This window comes from Spermophilus citellus (assembly GCF_964194105.1).
Source record: "Spermophilus citellus genome assembly, chromosome: 4".
Taxonomy (NCBI): Eukaryota; Metazoa; Chordata; class Mammalia; order Rodentia; family Sciuridae; genus Spermophilus; species Spermophilus citellus.
Window position 1 is genome coordinate 29632424 of NC_138185.1, and position 21932 is coordinate 29654355.

Here is a 21932-nt window from a genome sequence, read left to right on the forward strand (position 1 = left end):
GGCATGCTAAGCACACTCTACAACTGAGCCATGTCCCCAGGCCTCGGATACACCTTCAATTCAGTAATATTTGACACTATCGAGTTATGGATCACGCACATTTGTTGGATTATCTTTGTGTAACTTCCTTGATTTGGGATCTAGTAAGAAGACTGATTAACCTGTTTAAAGTTGAGATTGTTTTCTTACTGACATCGTCATAGTCCAGCTCCACTGGAACAGCAGGCTGTGTTGTTGTAGCTGGAAATGATCAGCATTTTTCAGTCTTAGTGAAAATCTTGTCTTGCGCCACGGATGTTTTCCTCGGTGGGAAAGAGGGCTCATGCACAGAAGCAGCTCTTGTGTGGAGGTAGCCCTGCCGTGGCCAATGCCAGCTCTAGTTTTTTTTTTCCCAGTGGTCTGTTGCTCCACCCTCTGAAGTCCCTGACATGGTGTTAGAGCTGTCCTTCTAGAAGGAGATCTTCCCCACACTTGCTTTGGAAGGTAATAATTTTAAGTTTAAGAATCAAAGAGATGTTGATTTCCTCCCATGTTTGGGTGCTCCTTCCCTGGCCTGGGCTGTTGACTTGAGTAAGATCCACACTTGCAAAAACAAATGATGGCTGCTCACCATTGAGTCAGCTAAGCTGTCCTTAAATTCAGGTAAGTTCTCTGGGAAACATGGCCTTTGCTCTCTGGTTCAAATGACTGCAGTGATTACAAACAGTGTGACTAGACCTCTGGCATCATGTGTTCAGTGCTTGCCAGAGTACAGTCGAAGCTGGCTGTCTGCACAGGGGACAGTCTAGCTGTGCGCTGTGTGGACGACTGAGCCATGTCCTCTTGGGTGGACATGTTGTGTTTTCAACAAGAGGCTTGTTATTGCTCTACTTTCCCCAGAGCTGTAGCTTTTCTAGGTGTAAAACAGCACTTAATTGTTTGCATGTGCATACACACTCACATGCACATTCCCTCTCTCTCTCCCTCCCCCTCAGCAACAGTTTCAAGTCCATGAAAATGTGGAGACTTATTTAAGCAAGAGAGTGGGGAAATGTCTCACTGGTGCAGCTTTAGGTCGTTCGCTTCAGTTTCAGTATGACTTTCAGTGCAGGTGAAGACTTTGTGCCTTTGAGTCTCAGTTTTTAAAGCAAAGGAAATCTAATTCTTGACTCGGAAATTCATGTCAACATTAGTGCTTTATAAATGGTGATGCCAAACTTCAGTTCCTTCACTCTGGACTGATCGGGGTTCTTTTCCATAATTAGGAACAGATCAAAACCTATAACTGCTGAGGGAATTTGGAACAAACTATAAAATCTTTGTAGATGCAGTTTAAAAAATTTTTTTCAAAACCCCAAATACTCAGACTGAAAAGACCTGTGTGTAGGAAAGTGGTGGGTGTGTTGGGGCCAGGGGTGCCTTTTCTGGCCAGTGGTTCCTGTGGGTGAGGTCCTTTCCCTCAGCCTGGTCTTTCTGAGAGCTTTCTTAGTTGTTTGCCCAGTGAGCAGGGGCTCAGCGGCTTCTGAAGTGCCCGCAGTGTGGAAGGGTAGGTGTTCAAGACAGAGAAGGGACAGGCAGGCGTTGTGTGTGCAGTGAGGAGGTGGGTGGAGGGGGCTGAGTTCTGGCTCGTCACTCACCCTGCAACAGTGGTTGTTATTGTAAAGTGGAACTAACATTAAAGCCCTCTCCGTGCTGAGCATTTCATCTAAGAGGCCAGAGTCCACCAGGGAAGGCAACCCAGATTTGTTAGGAGATCTGGGTGCCCATTTACATTTTACAGGGGTGCTTCTGGGTGCTAACAAGATGGCTGTGCCAAGGGGTGTGTGAGACTTTTGTTCCTTCAAATACACTTTTTAAAGTAACAGCTTTATTGAATTAGACTTCCTATACAACTTTTCCAGGTAAAGTGAATAGTTCTGTGTAGTTTAGTAGATTCCCAGAGCTCTGTAGCCACAGTTGCTTTTAGAATATTTTTATTACTTCCAGAAGAAGCCTGTTAGAAAACCCTCCCTAAGTCTCTTTCTCTGGCAATCACCTACCTGTTCTTCCTGATCGATATTTGTCTATTCTGGACATATCATATAAATTTAATGGTATAGTGTGTGGTCCTTCATGACTGGCTTCTTTCAAAGTTCTTGTTTAGAATGTTTCACTATTTCATTTCTTCTTAAAGCTGAATGAGAGTCCATGGAATATCTGTGCACATTTGTTTATCCATTTATCTGTTATCAAAGGATATCTGGGTTGTTTTCACCTATTCTGAGTAATTCTAGTTACACATTTATTTATTTATTTACTTAGGGTATGTATGTATGTATGTATGTATGTATGTATTTATTTATTTATTTATTTATTGTGTGTGTGTGTGTGTGTGTGTGTGTGTGTGTGTTAAAGTTTGAGTCTTTCTATGTTTTATATTTAAAAGGTTCTTTTCCTGCCCTGTGGCTTTCATCATTGAGACGAATTCATCATCCTTCTAATTCATCATCTCTTCTCCTGCTTTTCACTTGTATCTTTGGCTGTTTCACTCTTTTTTTTTTTCACTGTTTTGACTCTTCCCTCGGGTCTGTGAGGCCTGGGAAAGTGATCCCAGAGGACCATGTTTGAATTGCCTCTTGCTCCAGCAGCTGTTTGTGGATGACAGGCACATGCTTTCCCTATTTCTAGAGGTTTTCTATCCACTTCCTGTGTGCTGACATCTTTCCCTCAGCATCACCCTCAGAATAAAAACACCAGAGTACTGACATTGGCTCTAAGCAGTGATATAACTTTTACTGGAGGGAGTGGAGAGGCTGTCCACCTAAATTGCCTAAAATGGATAGATGAAGAAATATCAATAAAAACCCAAGTAACTATAATTCTAGATACTTGGGAGCCTGAGGAACAAGGATTACAAATTCAAGGTCAGTCTGAGCCTGCGTGACTTAGAAAGACCCTGTAACAAAATAAAAAATAAATAGGGCTAGAGATGTAGCTCAGTGTGGATCAGCCTGGGGTTCCATCCCCAGTACAAAAAAAAAAAGGCAGGAATTGGTGTCTTCGAAATGAACCATATAGGAACTTCTCCAGGATCTCCATGTTCAGTCATAGCAGAAGGTAGACTTTCTCATGTCCTGAAAGGGAAGTCAATCAGGTACTGAGAGATCCTAGAACAGAGTGAGCCAGTTCCCATTGGCGACTGGGTAACGGAGGGAGTGATAGTGCTGGAACCTAAAGGACTTAGACAACCCACTGCAGATAGGCAGGGAGGCTCTCTGGTGCCTGACTACCTGGTGTCAAGGATAGGACTACAGCACACTAAAGACTTTTGTTTGATGGAACACAGAATTAGTGTGTGGGAAGTGCAGATCCCCTGTATTTTGCTCAAATCCCTGAGGTTAGCTGGGCTTCTGAGTTTCTTAGAATTAGTCTGACACATCCAGAGACTCTTGGGGCAAACATGCCATAAGCAAGCATCTTGGTGAAAGTTGAGTTGGAATCAGCTTGTTGAAACAGGGGCACAAATATAATTTATGTTTCTTAGACTGTATCTGAAAGGCTACCATTAGCACCCACAGTTTTGTGTACCTAGCAATGTGTAAAATTAGTTCATCAATTATTCTTTAAGTGTAAGCACTATGGGTATGCCACTGTTTTATAACAGTCAAATGTAAACAGATCTGGGAGGAATCGGAATCTGTTTTCTTCTCCCTCTTTATGTGTTTAATCTGGAATCTTCATTCACCAATATTGATTGACCTTGTTTGTCTAGTTGTCTTCCAATCTTATTAAAAAGCTTAGCTGGACATGGTAACACATACTTGTAATTCCAGCTTCTTGAAAGGCTAAAGCAGGAAGATTACAAATTTGAGGCCAGCCTGGGCAACTTAGCAAGACCTTCCTGTCCCAAAATAAAAAATAGAAAGAGCTGGGGGTGTAGTGCTCAGTAAAGTGCTAACTTGGTTCAGTTTCTAGTAAAGAAGGAGGCGAACCTTCTTTACTAGAAAAGGTGAGGACCGTGACCCATGTTCTATAGCTTTTCTTCATTTAAGGACCCTTGTTGTTTGGGACTGATTATTGTAAAAATGAAGGAAAAGAATAGAAAGTAGGTTTTTCTTTATTATATTATAGGAAATCTATATTACTTTGTATTTCTGATTATCAATGGTTGCTAGAGGGAGGACACAAAAACTTGAGATTCCATAATCCTGTGTATCTGAAGCTCAAGTATGTAGTTTTTGAACTTTATTTGTGGAATGTGAAAAAGCAAATAAGGATAGCAAAAAAAGCCAACAGCAGAAGTCTCCCTTCTATAGTTGTCAGACAGGCTGTGAAAAGAGTGCAAGAGGTGTGGGGATGTGATTCAGTGATAGAGTACTTTGCCTAGCATACTTGAAGCTCTGGATTCAGTCCCTGGTACTGCAAAAGAAAAATGAGGTGGGGATAGGGTGTGGTGGGCTTAGGAAAACAAGATGCTAATCATTGACTTTCCTGATTTCTATCATACGTATTGGCTGTAGTGAGATAGGTACTCTCCTTGTTTAGTAGTTGTTTTACCTAGAATAGTACAGGTTTAGGTATAACTCTATTCTGAAAATCTGAAATCCCAAATTGACACTCAAGAAGTTTCTGATTAGTCCTAAGGATATAGCTCAGTGGTATAGCACCTGGCTAGGGTACATAAGGCCCCTTGGTTCAGTCCACAGCACTACAAAAAGAAAAAGAAAAAGATATTTATGCTAGGGCATAGTGGTGCAGGCTTGGAATCCCTTGTGAGAAGCTGAGGCAAGAGGATCATAAATTCAAGACCAGCCTGGGCAACTTATGGAGACCGTCTCAAAATAAAATTTTAAAAAGGACAGGAGGTGAGCTCAGTGGTGGAGTGCTTGCTAGCCTGCTTGAGTCCCTGGGCTCAATCCCTAGCAATACACATACACATACAATTTTAGATTTCTTAGCATTTCAGATTTCACATTTCTACTGTAGGGATGTTCAATTAGTAAAGTCTAGGTAAATATTGCCAAATGTAAAACAAAACAAAAATCAGAAAATCTGAAATATTTCTAGTCCCAAGCATTTTCAGATGAGGTATATTAAACCTGTAACTTTGTAGGGGCCACATTCCCCACAAAAAGCAGAGAGTAACACCTTGACATTTGGTTACCAGTCAGTACATAACAAGGTCACAATTATACTTAGTCAATTCTGAGACATTATTGATATTCTGATCCCTGAAATCATTTGTATTTTATAGTCAGTGATTTAAAGAGCATCATGTCATAATTTGCAGTTTTGGCAGTGACTTTTCTTAATAGTACACATAATAATTTTGCCTCTTAAGTGCCAGCTAATAACATATTGATTATCAGAAGACAGTCAGTGTAGCAAAACTTGAAACACAATTTTTTTAAAGTCAGTATCTTGAGGTGAGTACACATTGGGTACATAAATGTTGAAGGGTAAAGGCTCAAACAGAGGCTGCTTGCCTGAGGTAGATCCAAGGATTAGTACTGGGATGGAACCAAGAGAGCAGAAAAAGCATTGTGTTTAAGAGGGGAGCCGGGAGGGAGGGAGGGAGCAGATCAATTGCCCATCATTGGGGTTTCAGCATCACCACTGGGGTTTCAGGATAGGAATCTGAGGCATCAGATTGAAGGAACTTCAGATCCAGTGTACAGTGCAGAGGAAGCTGTAGGAAGTTGTGTGGAAGCCTTAGAATATGATTTTGAGGTTTGTAACTCAATAGGGAAAGAAAGTCAAGGATGAAGGACCTTGCCCTAAGTGAAAATTTTTTTCACTAACTTCTTTAAAATGTAAAGTCTGTCTTTCAGCTCAACTCAGGAGGCTGAGTCAGTGGTGCTATTTTGTAGCCAAATAACTTGCCACCTGTTTTTCTACCACAGATTGCCTTCTCCCAGCACAGCAATTTTATGGACCTGGTACAGTTCTTCGTGACTTTCTTCAGGTAATTTTCCTCATATAAATATTCCTATTCTTTCAGTTCAAGCCCATAATTCCCTAATTGAGGTTTCAACTTCTATAAGATAAAATAATAATTCTATTTCCACAACATATTCAAAACGTACTTTATATGTGTCCTGAAAAGTTGCATGTCAGTTTCAATAATGCAAGTTCAGTAAAACCTGATAAAATTAAAACCTCTGGTTTGTATATTTCAGATTTGGGGGACAGCTTTGCATGTACCCTATATTAAATTACAGATAATTTGGGTAATCTTATGGGGAGAATTTTGGAATAAATATTAATAACATTTACTGACATGATCTATGTATATGCTTCTCTTGTTCAAGAGATAGTTCCAGTATTATCTAATATTTAAACTGAAATTAGACCTCAGGAATTCACTCTTTTATTTTCACAGTCTTATTTTAATTTAATCTGAAAATGCTATGTAAAAACAATTGAAAAAGACAAATACTTGCTGCCATGCTTGTAAGTGAAAGTAACAGCATCCTGTCTCACACCTTTCTACCCCTTCCTCCCCCAATTTAAATTTTTCTAGCTGCTTTTTACTATTCTACACTCACTCTAATTCTTGTTGATGGTTGTTTGTTTTGTTTTGGGTACTGGGGATTGAACCCAGGGACACTTTACCAATTTAATTAATTAATTAATTAATTTTGAAAGAGGGTCTCACTAAATTGCTGAAGTTGGTCTTGAACTTGCAATTCTCCTGAGTCACTGGGACTACAGGTGTGCACCACCACACCGAATCTACACTAATCCTTGATTTTTCCAGTTATCTCTTGATGTCCTCTAGAAGATGAGGATTTACTCTTACGTTGCCCCATCCAGCAACTCCCCCCATACCACAAATGCATACAAAATCTCCTTCTTCCCATTCATTTGATTCAGTTATATCTCAAGAGTTTAGCTAAATCAGTGATCCCTATTTATGTTATTATGACCCCTAACACTCTTATACACAGCTGAATTGAACTTAGTATCTCCCTGTTTTCTGAATAGGAAATTATTTTCTGCTTATCCTAAATCTAACATTTGCCCTGTTTTGTCTTTTTAATGTTTGATTTTTTTTACAAACCTACCCCTGATTTATGCCTGTACTCTGACAGAAATGAAACACCTGTCACTGTTGTGAAACCCAAGCAGGTGTTCTCTGAGAGACGTTTGCCCTGGAACCCTCTGTCCTCTTGCCCTCAAGTGCACTAAGTTGTCCAAGACCTGCTGCACAACTGTCATGTTAGGAATGTCCTGTGCCTTCCTCCTGTGTTGAAGTCTATTCCAGATCTCATGTCATAACCTTGCTATATATCCCCTCCTTTCACTGAAGCACATTTTCCAGTAGGTTCCTGAGAAAAGGTACATGGCCAGTACCTTTCCTGTAAGCTTCCCCTACTGAAAATGAAAAAAAAAATTTTTTTTCTTTTTGGTATTGGGAATTGAACCCAGGGGTATTCTTCCCAGAGTTACATCCCTAACACTTTTGATTTTTTTTTATTTAAGATAGGATATCACTAAGTTACCCAGGTTGACCCTGAACTTGCCGTCCTTCTGCCTTACTCCTAAGTAGCTGTGATTACCTCATTTTTTAAAACAACATTTCCCATAATATGAATGTGTCATGTTTTATTTGATTATTCCTCTTTTATGTGAGTCATAGATTATCCTCAGTTTTTGTTGCATATATCTTTTTATTTTTCTGTGATTGTCTTTCCAGGATAGTTTTCTGTCCTATAATTACTGTATCATAATTTAAAAATACTTCCAGATGGCCGCAAAAAGCTTTTACTTGAGTTAACTCTCCTACAGCAAGAATGAGCCTGCCTGCTTCTTCCACTCTCCTGTGCTTAGCTAGAGGAATAAAAATAACAAGCAGCAGCATTATGTGTGGAAACAAGAAAGACAGAGAAGGTTATTCTCAGAGTCCTTTACTCCTTCCTGTTCTTCCCAACTTCTCAATGTTGGGCAGTTAGCACATTCTCCTCTACTGTATTCTTCCCTTGGTGACCTTATCAGGTTGATTGCTTCAAACACCACATGTATACTGATGACTCCAGGCAGACCGGTACCCAGCCTGCAGGCTTGTTTATCTTCTGTGATGTCTTGCATTAGCATGTCTAAAATGGGATTCTTGATTTGCTGTTTCCTTCCTGTTCCATCCAGAGCTTTTCCTTTCTAGGTTGATGGCAAGTCTCTCAGGCCAGAAATTTGGACTGTTGTATTTCTTCTGTACCCTGCATCTAGCCCATCAGGAATTTCTGTTGTCTCTACCTTCAAATTATACTTTTCACATCCTTGCTGCCATCACCCTGGTTTGAGCCACCATCAGCTCTCAACTTACACTGCTTCTCTCCTGTAGTTTCTATCCAAATGGTTGTATGTTAAATCATGACCCTTTTCTGCTCAGAAACCGGTATAGCCTCTTTGTCCCACTCTAAAATCCAATGCCATTATTCTGCCTACAGGGCCCCATGTGATCTTTCCTCCGTCTTTACCCCCTTACTCAGCCTTTTTCTCTGGACTAACTCAGCCCATTGCAATACTACTGGCCTCCTGTGGCTCTTTAAACCGTCATAGACATTTTCTTGCCTGAGGCTTAATACTGACTGAACCTTTTGGCCCAGGGCACTTTGTACTTCCTCCTAAGTATCCTCTGAGTCTCTGCTTCCACTGTCACTTTCTCAGGAAAGAAGGCCTACACACTCTGCCTATATATTGTAGCTTCCCCCCCTTTGATTTTTTTTTGTCCTGGAGATCAAACCCAGGGCCTTGTGTGGGCCAGGCAAGTAAGTACTCTTGATATTGAGCCACACCTTCTTCCCCCAGGCCAAATGTTCCAGAAGTTCTTATCCTTCCTTGCATTTTTATGGCTGGAGCCCTTGCTGCCTTCAGCAGGCTTCTGCATTTGCTTCTTTATGTTGTATACTAGTGGTCTCTACTTGGTGAAATGGAAACTCCACAGGCCCAGAAATCTTTGTCTGTTCATTGATGTATTCCATGGGCCAAGAACAGTACCTATCCCAATGAAGTATTGATTAAAAGAACCCTGTAGGCTGTCCAGGCCCAGCAAGACAGCAAAATAGGAGCTAAAGACTCTCCCTTGGGATGACCCTGAGGGATTCAGGGCACTTCTCTTTTGTCAAGACACCTTTGGAGGGTTCTGAACCATTGTGCTTCCTGGGGAGGGCTACAGAAACCTGGAGGTTTCTGTTTGTGAAAGAGTAGTTGTCTCAGTGTCAGCACTTGGGTGCACTAAAGTGCCATGCATGAGATTGACCTCATCCCTTATGCACTGAGGCTTGCAAGGGGGTACCTGACAGCAACAGAATAGAGAATCTTATGTCTGCCTTTAAAATACTCTGGGAAAATACTCTGCAGCAAGCCCCTTTTAAAAGTTAATGCCAATTTTAAAATTTATAGCAGTTATATAAGAGGTTGGTTTGGTAGACTCACATTTTTTTTTTAAAGCAAGTTAGTCATTTTCTTTGCCATCACAGTAACTTTTAAAACCATCCAATACCTGGTCTGTAGATGAGATAACATAGAAACCCTTTGCAGTTGTAAATAACTGGGATTTATTTTTTTCCTAATATTTTAATAGTTATTTTTTATTTGTAGTTGGAAACAATACCTTTATTTTATTTATTTTTATGTGGTGCTGAGGATCGAACACAGGGCCTTACACGTGCTAGGCAAGCACTCTACCACTGAGCTATAACCCCAGCTGCATTTTCATAATATTTTTTTAAGAGAGTTGTTGGCTTGAGTTTGATTACTTAAATGTAGGTTTTTGTTGTTGTTTGTTTGACTGGGGGTTGAACTTAGGGGCATTCTATATTGAGCTATATTACCAGCATTTATTTATTTATTTATTTGTTTGTTTATTTATTTATTTATTTAGAGACAGAGTCTCTCTAAGTTGCCAAGGCTAGCCTCAGATTTGCAGTCCTCCTGCCTCAGCTTCCTGAGTTGCTGGGATTATAGCCATGGGTCACTATGCCCAGCATTAAATGTATTTTACTTTATGAAAAATATGTTTTTACTTTTAAAATATTATGAATATAAATCATTACATGTACATTTCTTCTGTTTATTTCTTTTTTATGAAAAGTTGTTACTTGAATAATCAACTTTTCTCATTGTCTTATAGTTCACCAGTAAATGTTTGTTACTTTGATTAAATGGCTTGCTTATTATTTGCTGTCATTATCTTAGAATTGTTTTTCTTATTTGGGATAAGCCATGATGGGCCATTCTGATGAAATTAGATATTGGGACACTCTCTAAGTACCTAATAGGAAATGGAGATCTTTTCTAGACATTAGGGTCAGGAAGCTCACGGCTCACACTTTGCTTCCTGTGAACTAGAACATTGTGATGAAGCATCAGAAAGGAACTTGGAATTGGGATTTGGGAAATGTACATTTCTGGGCCTAAGGGTATGGGTGGTGGTGGTCCTGATTCTGGGCCTGAGATAATAACTCAGTATTTTCTTTCTCACAGTTGTTTCCTGTCTTTGCTCCTGGTGGCTGCTGTGGTTTGGAAGATCAAACAAAGTTGTTGGGCTTCCAGGCGTAGAGAGGTAAGACTTAATGGATACAAATTGAAGAATCATCATAAGATATTTTTTTTTTCCTTAACCCATATGTCCTGGCATCCTATATGTAGCACACCTATAAAAACTTAAATTGAGCAACAATTTGAGGTTGCGTAATAGATGTTTTATTTATAGTTCTCCACTCTGTGGGACTCAGGGACATGATGGATTAAGCAAACCAGTTTTAACTATTGTGTATAATTGATGAGTATCTGTAGAGAGAAGAGTGCCATTCTTTCTGAAGCATATTGTTTTGAATATACCATTATAGACTTAGATTAGTGTTACATAAAGCATCAGTAATTCCTGCCATGGCCATGGCCAGCACATCATGGCATGGTCATCAAAAGAATCCTTCATAAGAATGAGGGAAAAGGGTCTGGGGATGCAGCTCAGTAGTAGAGTGCTTGCTTAACCCAAGTCCCTGGGTTAGATCCCCAGCACTCCTTACCCCAAGTGTAAAGAATGAATGAAAAATAGCCATTTAAGCATCTCAGAGTTTCTTTATTAGTCAAAGAATTAAAAACATATCTGAATTTTTACCTGGAGTTTTATTTTTCAATGAGTATTGATTTGTTGCTGGAGACCATTCCAAAAGTAATAAGTCAAACAGACATTCACAATGGACTAATTTAGATAAGTAAACTTAGTTTAAAATCACAACATAAAAGCCTGTTTATTACAACTTTCAATTGCAGCATTCCTTTCTGTTATCATTATGTCTGTTACATTTTGCTAATGGAAATGCTCATATATAAGATCTAGTCTTGGATGTATTCCTTGCATTTCTATATGTACTTGTGTCTTTTTCTGTATGAAAGTTTATAAATTCAATCCCCAACACTGCCACCCCCCCAAGAAAAACCCCAATTATTTATAGATGAGATTTAGAAGATAATGAGAGTATTAAAAATCACAATTCACTAGCATCTGGCACTATTTATATTTGTCTGTAATAGGGTTAGGATAGGCTCGAGAATATGGGATATATATGATACTATAGCACCACCTTTTCTGACATACATGAAGGTAACATCATCATAGAGGTATTGTTATATCCTTTTTATTATTTTTTTAATTCAGGGTATAACATATTCAGAAGGTTTTTTGTTTGAGGTTTTTATGTTTTTTTTTTTTAAGAGAGAGAGAGAGAGGAGAGAGAGAGAGAGAATTTTTAATATTTATTTTTTTAGTTCTCGGCGGACACAACATCTTTGTTGGTATGTGGTGCTGAGGATCGAACCCGGGCCGCACGCATGCCAGGCGAGCGCGCTACCGCTTGAGCCACATCCCTAGCCCCTTATGTTTGTTTTTTTGAGATGGGGTCCTATTGTGTTACCCAGGCTGGCCTTGAATTCATGGGCTCAAGCAATTAGGGATTTTAAAAATACATTTGTTAGTGACACATTTAAAAATCACAGTGAATTATACAATGTTCTGGGGGGAGGGGAAATCAGGTTATCAAAATGGAGAAAGAAGTAGAATAGCTACAGTAAACCAGTTAACAAAGAAAGGAATTGAAAACTTATCAAAGTATTATTCTCTCAAAGAAGAGCATTAGATCCAGGAATTTTTAGAGTTAAGATGGATTTATGGAGATAATGATAACTATTCTTCTTTGGGAGCTTATGAGAATTATATTTCCAAAAATTTATAAAATGTTTCAGAGCAAAGGAGAAAAAACAGTTAAAAGATTTCTAATTCATTTTATACATAGAAACCTTGATACCAACTGGGTGTGGTTGCATGCATCTGTAATCCCGGAGGCTGAGGCAGGAAGATTGTGAGTTTGAAGACAGTCTCATCAACTTAGCAAGCCCTAAGAACTTAGTGAGACCCTGTCTCAAAAAACAACAATGAACAACAACAACAACAACAACAACAAAAAAAAACAAAGTATGTAGTTCAGTGGTAAAGCACCCATGGGTTTGATCCCTGGTACCAAAAAAAGCAAAAAGAAACCTTATAATAAAACCTAACAAAGGTAGCATCAAAAAACAAAGGCCAATTGTGTAATAAATATATGTTCAGCTGACTTATTGCTAGAATGATAAAAGGATCATTTAATGTCAAAACACCTATTTTAATATTTCTTATCAGTGGATTAAAAAAAATAAAACCTGAATTCTTAGAAGCCAAGTAATCATTTAGTCATCGATTGAGATATAATACCCATTCCCAATTTAAAAACAAAACTCTTGGCAAGTTCAAAAATACTTGCTTAACTCTATGAAGAATACCTAGGTAACTCTGTAAGTCACCTTTCCATTACTATTACAAACACTTAATATATTATCAGCTTACAAAGAGTAAAGGTTCATGCCTGGTGGTACATGCCTGTAACCCCAGCAGTTTGGGAAGCCGAGGCCAGAGGATCACAAGCTCACCAGCCTCAGCTACCTAATGAGACTTTATCAAAATAAAAAATAATTTAAAAAAAAGACTAGAGATAGAGCTAATTTAAAAACAAAATTCTTTGTAAACTCGAAAATACTTGTTTAACTCTATGAAGAATATCTGGATAACTGTTAGTCACCTTTCCATTAATAAAACAAATACTTAAAATAATCAACTTATAAAGAGGAAAGTTTCAAAAAAAAAAAAGTACCCTTGGGTTCAATCCCCAGAAAACTCGGTCTTCATAGCCTATGTTCCTAATCATTATGCTTCCACAGTCACTTGACTTTGTTCTGGATGTTCTAGACTATGCACTAAAAGAGTAGTAAGTTTTGTTACTATTGCAAAGGCAGTACAATTATTTTATATAAAGTTATTGAGGTATTATAGTATAAATTTGCCTGCATAAAAATCAGTATGTAAGTTATGAAAATAGCCAGGTGCAGTGGTGTACACCTATAAACTCAGGTACTAGGGAGGCTGAGGCAGGAGGATCACCGAGTTTGATGCCTGCCTAGGCAACTTAGTGAGACCTTGTCTCAAAATAAAAAATAAAAAGGGTTTGGGATGTAGTTTGGTGGTAGAGCACCCCTGGGTTCAATTTCCAATATCCTCCTCCACACACAAAGTATATAAAAATAAATAAGTGAATAACCCAGAAAAGAAACAATCAATTCGAAAATATTTGCAACATACTTGAAAGAGAAAATAAGAAAAACTTGTTGAAACCGGTTAAAAGTATGCTTGCTATGCACATGATCAACTAATAAACTAAACTTTTAACCTATAATTTGGAGTGTCTTGGTAACTCTGAACCTGATCATTCAGGATATATATTTTATCATTTCTAGAATATCAGTCATGATTTATTCCCGTGAAAACACTCTTTAAGTCCTTGCTACATACCAGGCCCTGCTTGAAGTACTTATACTCATATTAGCTCTTACACTCTTCACAAAGGGTAAAAGAGTGGGAACTGCAGGAGGGTAAGAACACTGTCATACTGTGACCCCAGCCCTTAGAACAGCTCAAAACCCAGAGTAGGGGGTTGCTGCATATATCTGTTGAGTAAATGGACCAACAGCATTATGAAATGTAGGAATTTATTATTGGTTTTTAAGAAAATGTTTATGTAAAAAAAATGCCTTTTTAGTACAGAGTCATCATCTGTGCAGCCCAGAATTCTATCTCCTATGATAGTTTCAAGGAGATAGATGAAAGCAAGGCCTATTTGTCTTCCATAGCATAACCACAAGGCTTCAAGAACATGGCCAGAAGATCTCCAAAATCCATAGTGATACACAAATAACCACACTATATGCTAGGCCCCGTGCTGTGGCTATCTAATGCCAATGACAATCTTAAGGGAGGATAACAAATTTCAGAGAGGAGGAAACTGAAACCCAGAGATTTTTAAACATCTGTTTTAAGGTAGCACACCTGGAGAGCATTGGAGCAGGGATTCACATCCTTACCTTAAATCCAGAGCCCTTGCTCATCCCTCTGCTCTGCAGAATTTCTTGTTTTTAGCTTACAACACCTCTCTGGAGAGTGCTCTTAGTTCCTGTCTGTTGTGAACAAGGCAGTTTTTTGCTATTGTGTGGATACCTGGTTCAGTTTTCTGCAGGAAAAGAGAAGGACTGACTTTAATCTAATAATAGAAATGTGGAACCCATCATTTTAGGTGTTGACCAAGAGACATCATAGCATCATATTCACCAGTACTTCAGTATGTATCTCTAATAGTTAAGGACTTTAAAAACAAGAGTAGTGTTACCACATCCAACAAAATTTAATAATTCCTAATGTCATCTAACACCTAGCTCATGTCCAGTTTTCCCCAGCTGTTATAGAAGTATCATTTGGGTTTGATTTGTTTGAATCAGGGAGAATAAGGTATTTTTAATTTGCAGTGTTCATTAATAAAATCCCCTCAGTACTCATTGCATTAATGCTTGCTGTATTGTTCATTAGCAACTTCTTCGAGAGATGCAGCAGATGGCCAGCCGTCCCTTTGCCTCTGTAAATGTTGCCTTGGAAACAGATGAAGAGCCTCCTGATCTTATTGGGGGGAGTATAAAGGTGAGAATGTGGTTCAACATCCCTATAACTTAACTTCTAAACTCAAGCTTCGGAGTCTGGCAAACCAGAGAAGGCAGATTGCCTTATCCTATTTCCTCTTATTTTTCTTTTTTGTTAAAGAATATGTGAAAACACCAAGGTTCTCTATTCTCTTGCTTTCATTTACCAGCATTGGTTCATTTCATTAAGCAGTCATACCTTCAGGAGATTTTAACATTTGTGTGTCTAATTTTATTTTCCTTTTTTTTTTTTAAATGTGTGTGGTACTGGGGGATTAATCCCAGGGCCTTGAGCATGCTAGGCCAGTGTTCTACCACTGAGCTACATTCCATTTAAAAATATTTTATTTGGAGACAGCATCTCCCTAAGTTATCCAGTCTGGTCTTGAACTTTCTATCCTCCTGCAGCGGCCTCCTCAGTAGTTGAGATTACAGGTGTATGCCACTGTGTCCAGCTCTGATATTCTTTTAAGTATTCTGTGGCACTATAAACTTTTTATTTGAAAATAGTTAAGTGATTACTCTGTATTTTTCTTCCTCCCCACTATGGGGATTGAACCCAAGGTTTTGTACCTGCTAGGCATGTTCTCTACCACTGACTATATATACCCCCAAGCCCTCCACCCCTTTTTGTTAATTTTTATTTTGAGACAGGATCTTGGTCAGTTATACTGGCATTAAACTTGTGATCCTACTTCCTCAGCCTCCCAAGTAGCTTGGATTATAGGTATGTGCTTCACCCCCCTGGCTCCCCATTGTTCTTTATAATGATATTTTGGTTTTTTTTTTTTTAACACTTCAAAATGATAACTCACTATGTACTCTGTGGAAAATAAATATTTTGACTCCACTGGAAATGATAAAGAAAGTGGTAAGACTTTTTTCTTTAGGTAAAATTATGAAATATTTCAGATATTTTGGGAAAACAGTTGTATGTCCCAAATAGAATATATATTATCAAAGCATAACTGAGCTCACAGAAAGTAGGTAAAATCTTCAGAGAATATTCTCCCTTCTCTCCCCAAAGAAAGAACAAACTGTGAACCAGAACCAGGTCCATGAGTTGTCCAAAGTGATTTCAGACTGGGAACACACCACAACTCCCCATTGAAGTGGATGTAAATCTTTTCCATAGGAAAATATCCCAGTCACTATAAGATTCACAGATCAAAATCAAACCATTAATAATTACCAAGTATGAGAAGATGCAGCTATCATGAATGAGTGAATAGAAACAACAAACAATGGATTTAGCTAGGACTGTGAATGTTAGAATGAACATATTAAAAAATGCAATATAACTACATATGAAGTGTTTAAAGGAATAAAAGTTGGAACCATAAAGGTGAGGAAGCCATGAGAGTCAAGAATAGCCAAACAGATCTGAAAAAAGAACCAAATGGAACTTGCAGAAATGAAAAATATGGTAGTTGAAACATTTAAAATAAGTTACTCATCTAATTTGTTAAATAACACATTAGATACAAATGAGAACTTATGAACTGAAGGAGAAATATGAAAAAATTATATAGAATTTTAGCACATAACAACAAGGGAATGGAAAATATGAGGACTAATACAAATATGGAGGCCAGGATAAGGATATACCACATATGTATTTTTCACCGTACCAGAACAAATGAATGGAAGAGAGGCAATATTCAAAGATTTAATGACTGAGAATTTTCCAGAACTGTTGGAAATGACATATATATCAGATTACAGAAGCAAAACATCATAAGGAGGATTAAAGAAAGCAAGCAAGAAGGAAGACAAACAGAAAACTGTGGTTGGGTTATCATAGCAAAACTGCAGAACTGCAGACTAATAGAGCATCTTAAAATTAATGCAGAGATAAAACTGTCATCTACAATGTAAAGAAATCAGGACCCTCCTGTGCTGTTGGTGGAATTATAAAATAATACATCTATAAAACTGAAAAAACAGTATTGCTGTTCTTCAATTAAAAATAGAATTACCATATGATCTAACAATTATATTTCTGACTATGTACTAAAAGAATCTAAAGCAGAATCCAAAATATATTTATATACCAATCTTCATAGCAGGATTAATCATAACACCCCAAAAGTAGAAGCAACTAAATGTCCATCAATGAATGAATACCTAAAATGAACATTATTCCTCCTTAAGAAAGAAAGAAATTCTAACACATGCTACAACATGGATGAAACCTGAGGACATTGTGCCAAGTGAAATATACTAGTTACAAAATGCCAAATACTATGTGATTCCACTTACATGAAGTGCCTAGAATAGTCAAATTCATAGAGAAAAAAAATAGAATGTTGGTTTTCAGGAGTGAAAAGGAGAGGAGAATGGGGAGTTCTGGACATGGATAATGGTTATGGTTGCATAAGATATGAATGTATTTAATGCCATGGATTTATACACTTTTACATGGTTAGATAGTAAATTTTATACATATATCACAGGTTTTTAAAAGCTGGTAAGGGATGATTCAGTGGTAGAATGCTTGCCTAGCATGAATGACACCCTGGGTTTAATCCCCATCACTATCAAAACAAAGAAAAAAAATTGGGAAATGATTACCTACAAGGGAATGACAAATGGACAGCTAATTTCTCACTAGTAACACCAGAAGCTAAAAGAAAGTAGAATGGAAAATAGAAGAACAAGCCAGGCATGGTCATGAATGCCTGTAATCCTAGTTACTTGGGAGGCTGAGCCAGGAGGATTGCATGTTCAAGGCCACCTGGGCAACTTGGTGAAACCCTATCTCAATGTAGAAAAAAATGTAAAGGGGCTGGTGGTATAACTCATTGGTAGACAGTTTACATGTTCAAAGCCCTGGGGTTTAATCCCCAGTGCCACTAAAAAGAAAAAAAAAAGTAGAAAAGACTGCCTTCAAAATCCTGAAAAAGAACTGCCAACCTAGACTAACTAATATGCCCAGTAAGTTACCTTTTAAGACAAGCATGAAATAAAGTCATCTTCAAATTAGAAGAAAAACAGAATTTGCTACCACCAACAAACATATATAAAAGAAATGGTAGAAAGAAAGAAATTTCATAAGGGACTACAGTGGCCTATAATGTCAGAAGGAATAGTGAGTAAATAAAATCATAAGCATGTTTGTAAACTTAAAACAATGTCCTGATAAAATAATAATTTGCAGGGTTAAAAAAAATTATGGAGCTGGTAAAGGTGACAAATTGGAGGCTAGCCTGGGCAACTGAGACTCTGTCTCTAATTTTTTTTTTAATTTGGTTCTCTTTAACTACATCAAAATAAAAGTGTTTTAAAAAGTGTTGATGATATAGCTCAGAGGGCCATGCACATTCTAGGCAAGTGCTCTACCACACTAGTAGTCCAACTTTTAACAGTTGCATAGCCTCAGGCTTTATCTTTTGGCCTCTTATCATGTCTTTTACAACCATCCCTTTGGTATCTTATGGATTTAAAGCCCATGATTCCTTTCACTCAGAACTCTTCCAATTGACTGATGTACTCAAAATTATTCACTCAGTGTGACCACTTGGGTGTTTTAACAGGCTTCTCATACTAAACATATCCAAACCAGTGTCTGGATATTATCCCCCAGGGCTGCTCCTCTGGCACATCTTCTCCCACTCAGCAAATATCACCCCATTATTCTAGTTGTTCAGGCTAAAATGTGGAATTGTCCTTGACTCACTCTTGCTCTCTTGTCCTCTCATTGGACAGCCCATCAGCAATTTTATGCTATTTTATATAGCATTTCCCAACCACTGCCCCACCCCCTGCTACTATCTTGGTCTAAGCCACTGTCATCTCTCCCTTGTGTTCTTGCAGTTGCCTCATAACTGAATCCCTACCTTTGCATTTTACCCTTCTAGTCACTACCCTGTGTCATAGCCAGGAATATTAGAAATTATTTTCTTCAATCAGATTAAAGGAATTGATGACATATTTGTGAATATGGTAGGCAGAATTCTAAAGACGATCCCCAAGATTTCTGTCCCACAATCATTCAATCAAACAGCACTCTAGGTACTGCTATAAAGGAATTTTGCAGATGTGATAAAAGTCCCAATATGGTTGGCTTTCACATACAGAGAGTTTCTCTAGCTGGATGCAGAAGAGGACACCAGGGAGATTTGAAACATGAAAATGACTAGATGCACCATTCCTGGTTTGAGGTGGAGAGGGCCATGTGGGATGGAATAGTAATGGCTTCTAAGAGAGTGGCCCCTGACAGTCAGCAAAGAAATGAATTCCCTAGACATACAGTCACAAGGAACTTGAATCTACCTATAGCCCAAATGAGTTTGGAGCGGATTCTTCCCCAGAGGATACCCACCAATAACTCAACTTCAGCCTTGTCAGACCTTTGTGAGAGAACAGCTGAGGATTTTCCAGAACTGATCAGAGACATAAATTGGCCTATTTCTCTAAGCAGAGAACCTTACAGAACTTTCATGGAACTCTGACCTATAAAACTGTGAGATAGTAGAAGGATGTTGTTTTAAGCAACAAACTTTGTAGTAATTTGCTATATAGCGATAGAAACTAATATAGGCAGCATTTTTACACATCACATCTAAAGGCTGCAACAGAAAAGGAAGGTATGTTCTCCAAAATCAAGTGCATTCAGCAGGTAGACCAGGATCCACTTGTTGAGCTGTTTAGCTATTATAATTTATATCCAGGGGGCTTATCTACCTGAAAGACAAGTGAAATAAGCTTGAAATTAAAAAAAAGAAGTAGCCATAATTTCAGGATCTATATTCGAGCCAGGTTTGCAAAACTATCTGACAAATCTATCAAACACTTTCCTTTGACAAGTGTGAATTAGAATTTCAAATTAAGTGAAAGTATGGAGCCCAAAGGAAGCCAACTGGACATGGCCCTTTCCTATAGTTAAGGCCTCCTTGGGGCAGGGGGATGTCAAAAATAGCAGTCTGTACTATTCCTGTTACTGTTCATTCTGTCATTTGGGTTATCTACTGTGATGTGTGCCTCAAGTTGGCAGTGCTTGTAAGCACCAATGAACATGATGTGTCTGGTAGATTAAAGCTTGTGGAACACCAATTTAGGTAACACTTTGTTTTCTTTTGCCAGACTGTTCCTAAACCCATTGCCCTGGAGCCATGTTTTGGGAACAAAGCTGCTGTCCTCTCTGTGTTTGTGAGGCTCCCTCGAGGCCTGGGTGGAATCCCTCCTCCTGGGCAGTCAGGTGAGTAGATGGCAGTGACAAACATATTATTATCCGGTCAAGAAGCTAAGCCTTGGATTCTTGCCCTTTCTAGAGAATGGGATGTGAAGGATGCTGAGTAGTGCCTTCAGATTGTGACAAGGATTTGGTTATTTATTCTCATTTTCATTTATTCCCCAAACTGTTTTCCTGAAGTTACCATTCCCTTTCTGGGGAGAAGTTCAGGGGCCCTCTCACTGTGCCCAGTTTTCCTTGACTTCTCAGTGGCAGGGATGGTTCAGGCTATACTTTGTTTTATTCACTGTTTCTGTTCCGCCTTTGCTCTGCTGCTCCCTCCTGTCTCTTTCCTTGTTCCGCCCCTGAATTTAGGCTTTTTCCCACCTGGGGCCTCATATCCTCTTCCCTTGCCATGTTCTCTCTGCCCCTGGCATCTCACCATCTCCTCAAAGCTGGTGATGCTCAATTTGGTATTTCTAGCTCTACTCTGTTTCTTTTGCTCTTTTAACTATAAGCCCCTAATAACAATTGTAACAATATAAAGGAGACTTTTTAAAAATGTACTCACAGTTCTATATGCTAACACTCACTAATTTTCAGTATTATTTCCTTCCTAGCCCTTGCCAGTAGAGTAGCCAAAATGATTATATAAATGTAATTTTTATTCTCTCATCTATCATTAACATTTTTTTATAACTTGATACATTTTTTACCAGTGTCTCACACTTTTCCGTCAAATACATGAATCATAATATACATGAACATGAAGGCAGTTGGAATACAGTTTTGGAAATATCTTGATTAATCATGAATATTTACAGGGATGCCTCAAGCAACATAAACAGTTTTAGACAACCTTCTATTGTGGTGATCCTGGGGATCAGACTTGCCTTAGCCAAAGAAGATTTTGAGTCTGGAAGGAAAGTGTGCCCAGGATTCCTGTCCACTCTGAGCTCTATATCCCATCACTGTACCCTCAGACCCACAAGGACCTCCAGCTCAGCTTGTAGGATGGTGGGGTTCTGTGGTATCCTCACAGGGGAGACATTCGGTATGGCAAGACAAGAATTCATTATCTTCATCTCATCTCAGAATCCCTGGAGTTGAGCCCCTAACCCAGTGTGTATAGTAATACTGAGAACAAGGTACCTCTGTAAGTTGACTCTGGGGCAGTGATTATCTCCTGCTATCCTTGGGCTCAGCAAACTTTAGAAGATGTTCCTGAAGGGACATGGAATGAGCATGGGAAGGCAACAGGTTTGCAATACTGTAGCCTTTCCTATTCCAACTTTCATCCATACCTCCCCCACCACACACACTTCCCAATGAGGCCCTGCTCTCTGCTTGGGACCTACCCCAATAGTAGGGCCATTTTTGCCAACCCTTCCATACCTTTTTTTTTTTTGTTTTCCTTTTGGTGGTTCTGAGGATCAAACCTAGAGGCATGCACATGCTAGTCAGGCACTCTACCATTGAGTCGTACCTCCAGTCTCTCCTCATTTTAAGTGGTTCCTTTTTCTGAATTCCCAGAGCACCTGGCTCTGCCTTTGCCATAATAGTTATCACTGGTGTAGATTCCCCTACTCTGTGCCAGGCACTAAACCAGACATTTAAGTGCTGTCTCACTCTCTACCCCACTTTATAGGCTCAGTGGAGGTAGAGTATAACAGACTTTACCAATAGCTCTTAAAGGGTGACCTCAGCAGAGCTCTGAGCTTGGGCTGGCCATAGTCCCTAACGC

The 21932-nt window shown here is 38.8% G+C and overlaps 1 protein-coding gene across 2 annotated transcripts in view; it reads left to right on the forward strand.

Annotated features, from left to right (window-relative positions):
* Nucleotides 1–21932, forward strand: part of ATRN (attractin) — a 144180-nt gene that overhangs the window by 117253 nt on the left and 4995 nt on the right. Inside the window, exons 25-28 of one of the 2 annotated variants that reach the window (XM_081289210.1) lie at nucleotides 5862–5923; nucleotides 10444–10522; nucleotides 14909–15016; nucleotides 20101–20219. In XM_081289210.1, coding sequence (XP_081145336.1) covers nucleotides 5862–5923; nucleotides 10444–10522; nucleotides 14909–15016; nucleotides 20101–20219 — 368 coding nt within the window. The remainder of the gene's footprint in view (nucleotides 1–5861; nucleotides 5924–10443; nucleotides 10523–14908; nucleotides 15017–20100; nucleotides 20220–21932) is intronic. The other variant, XM_081289209.1, reaches the window with a different exon arrangement.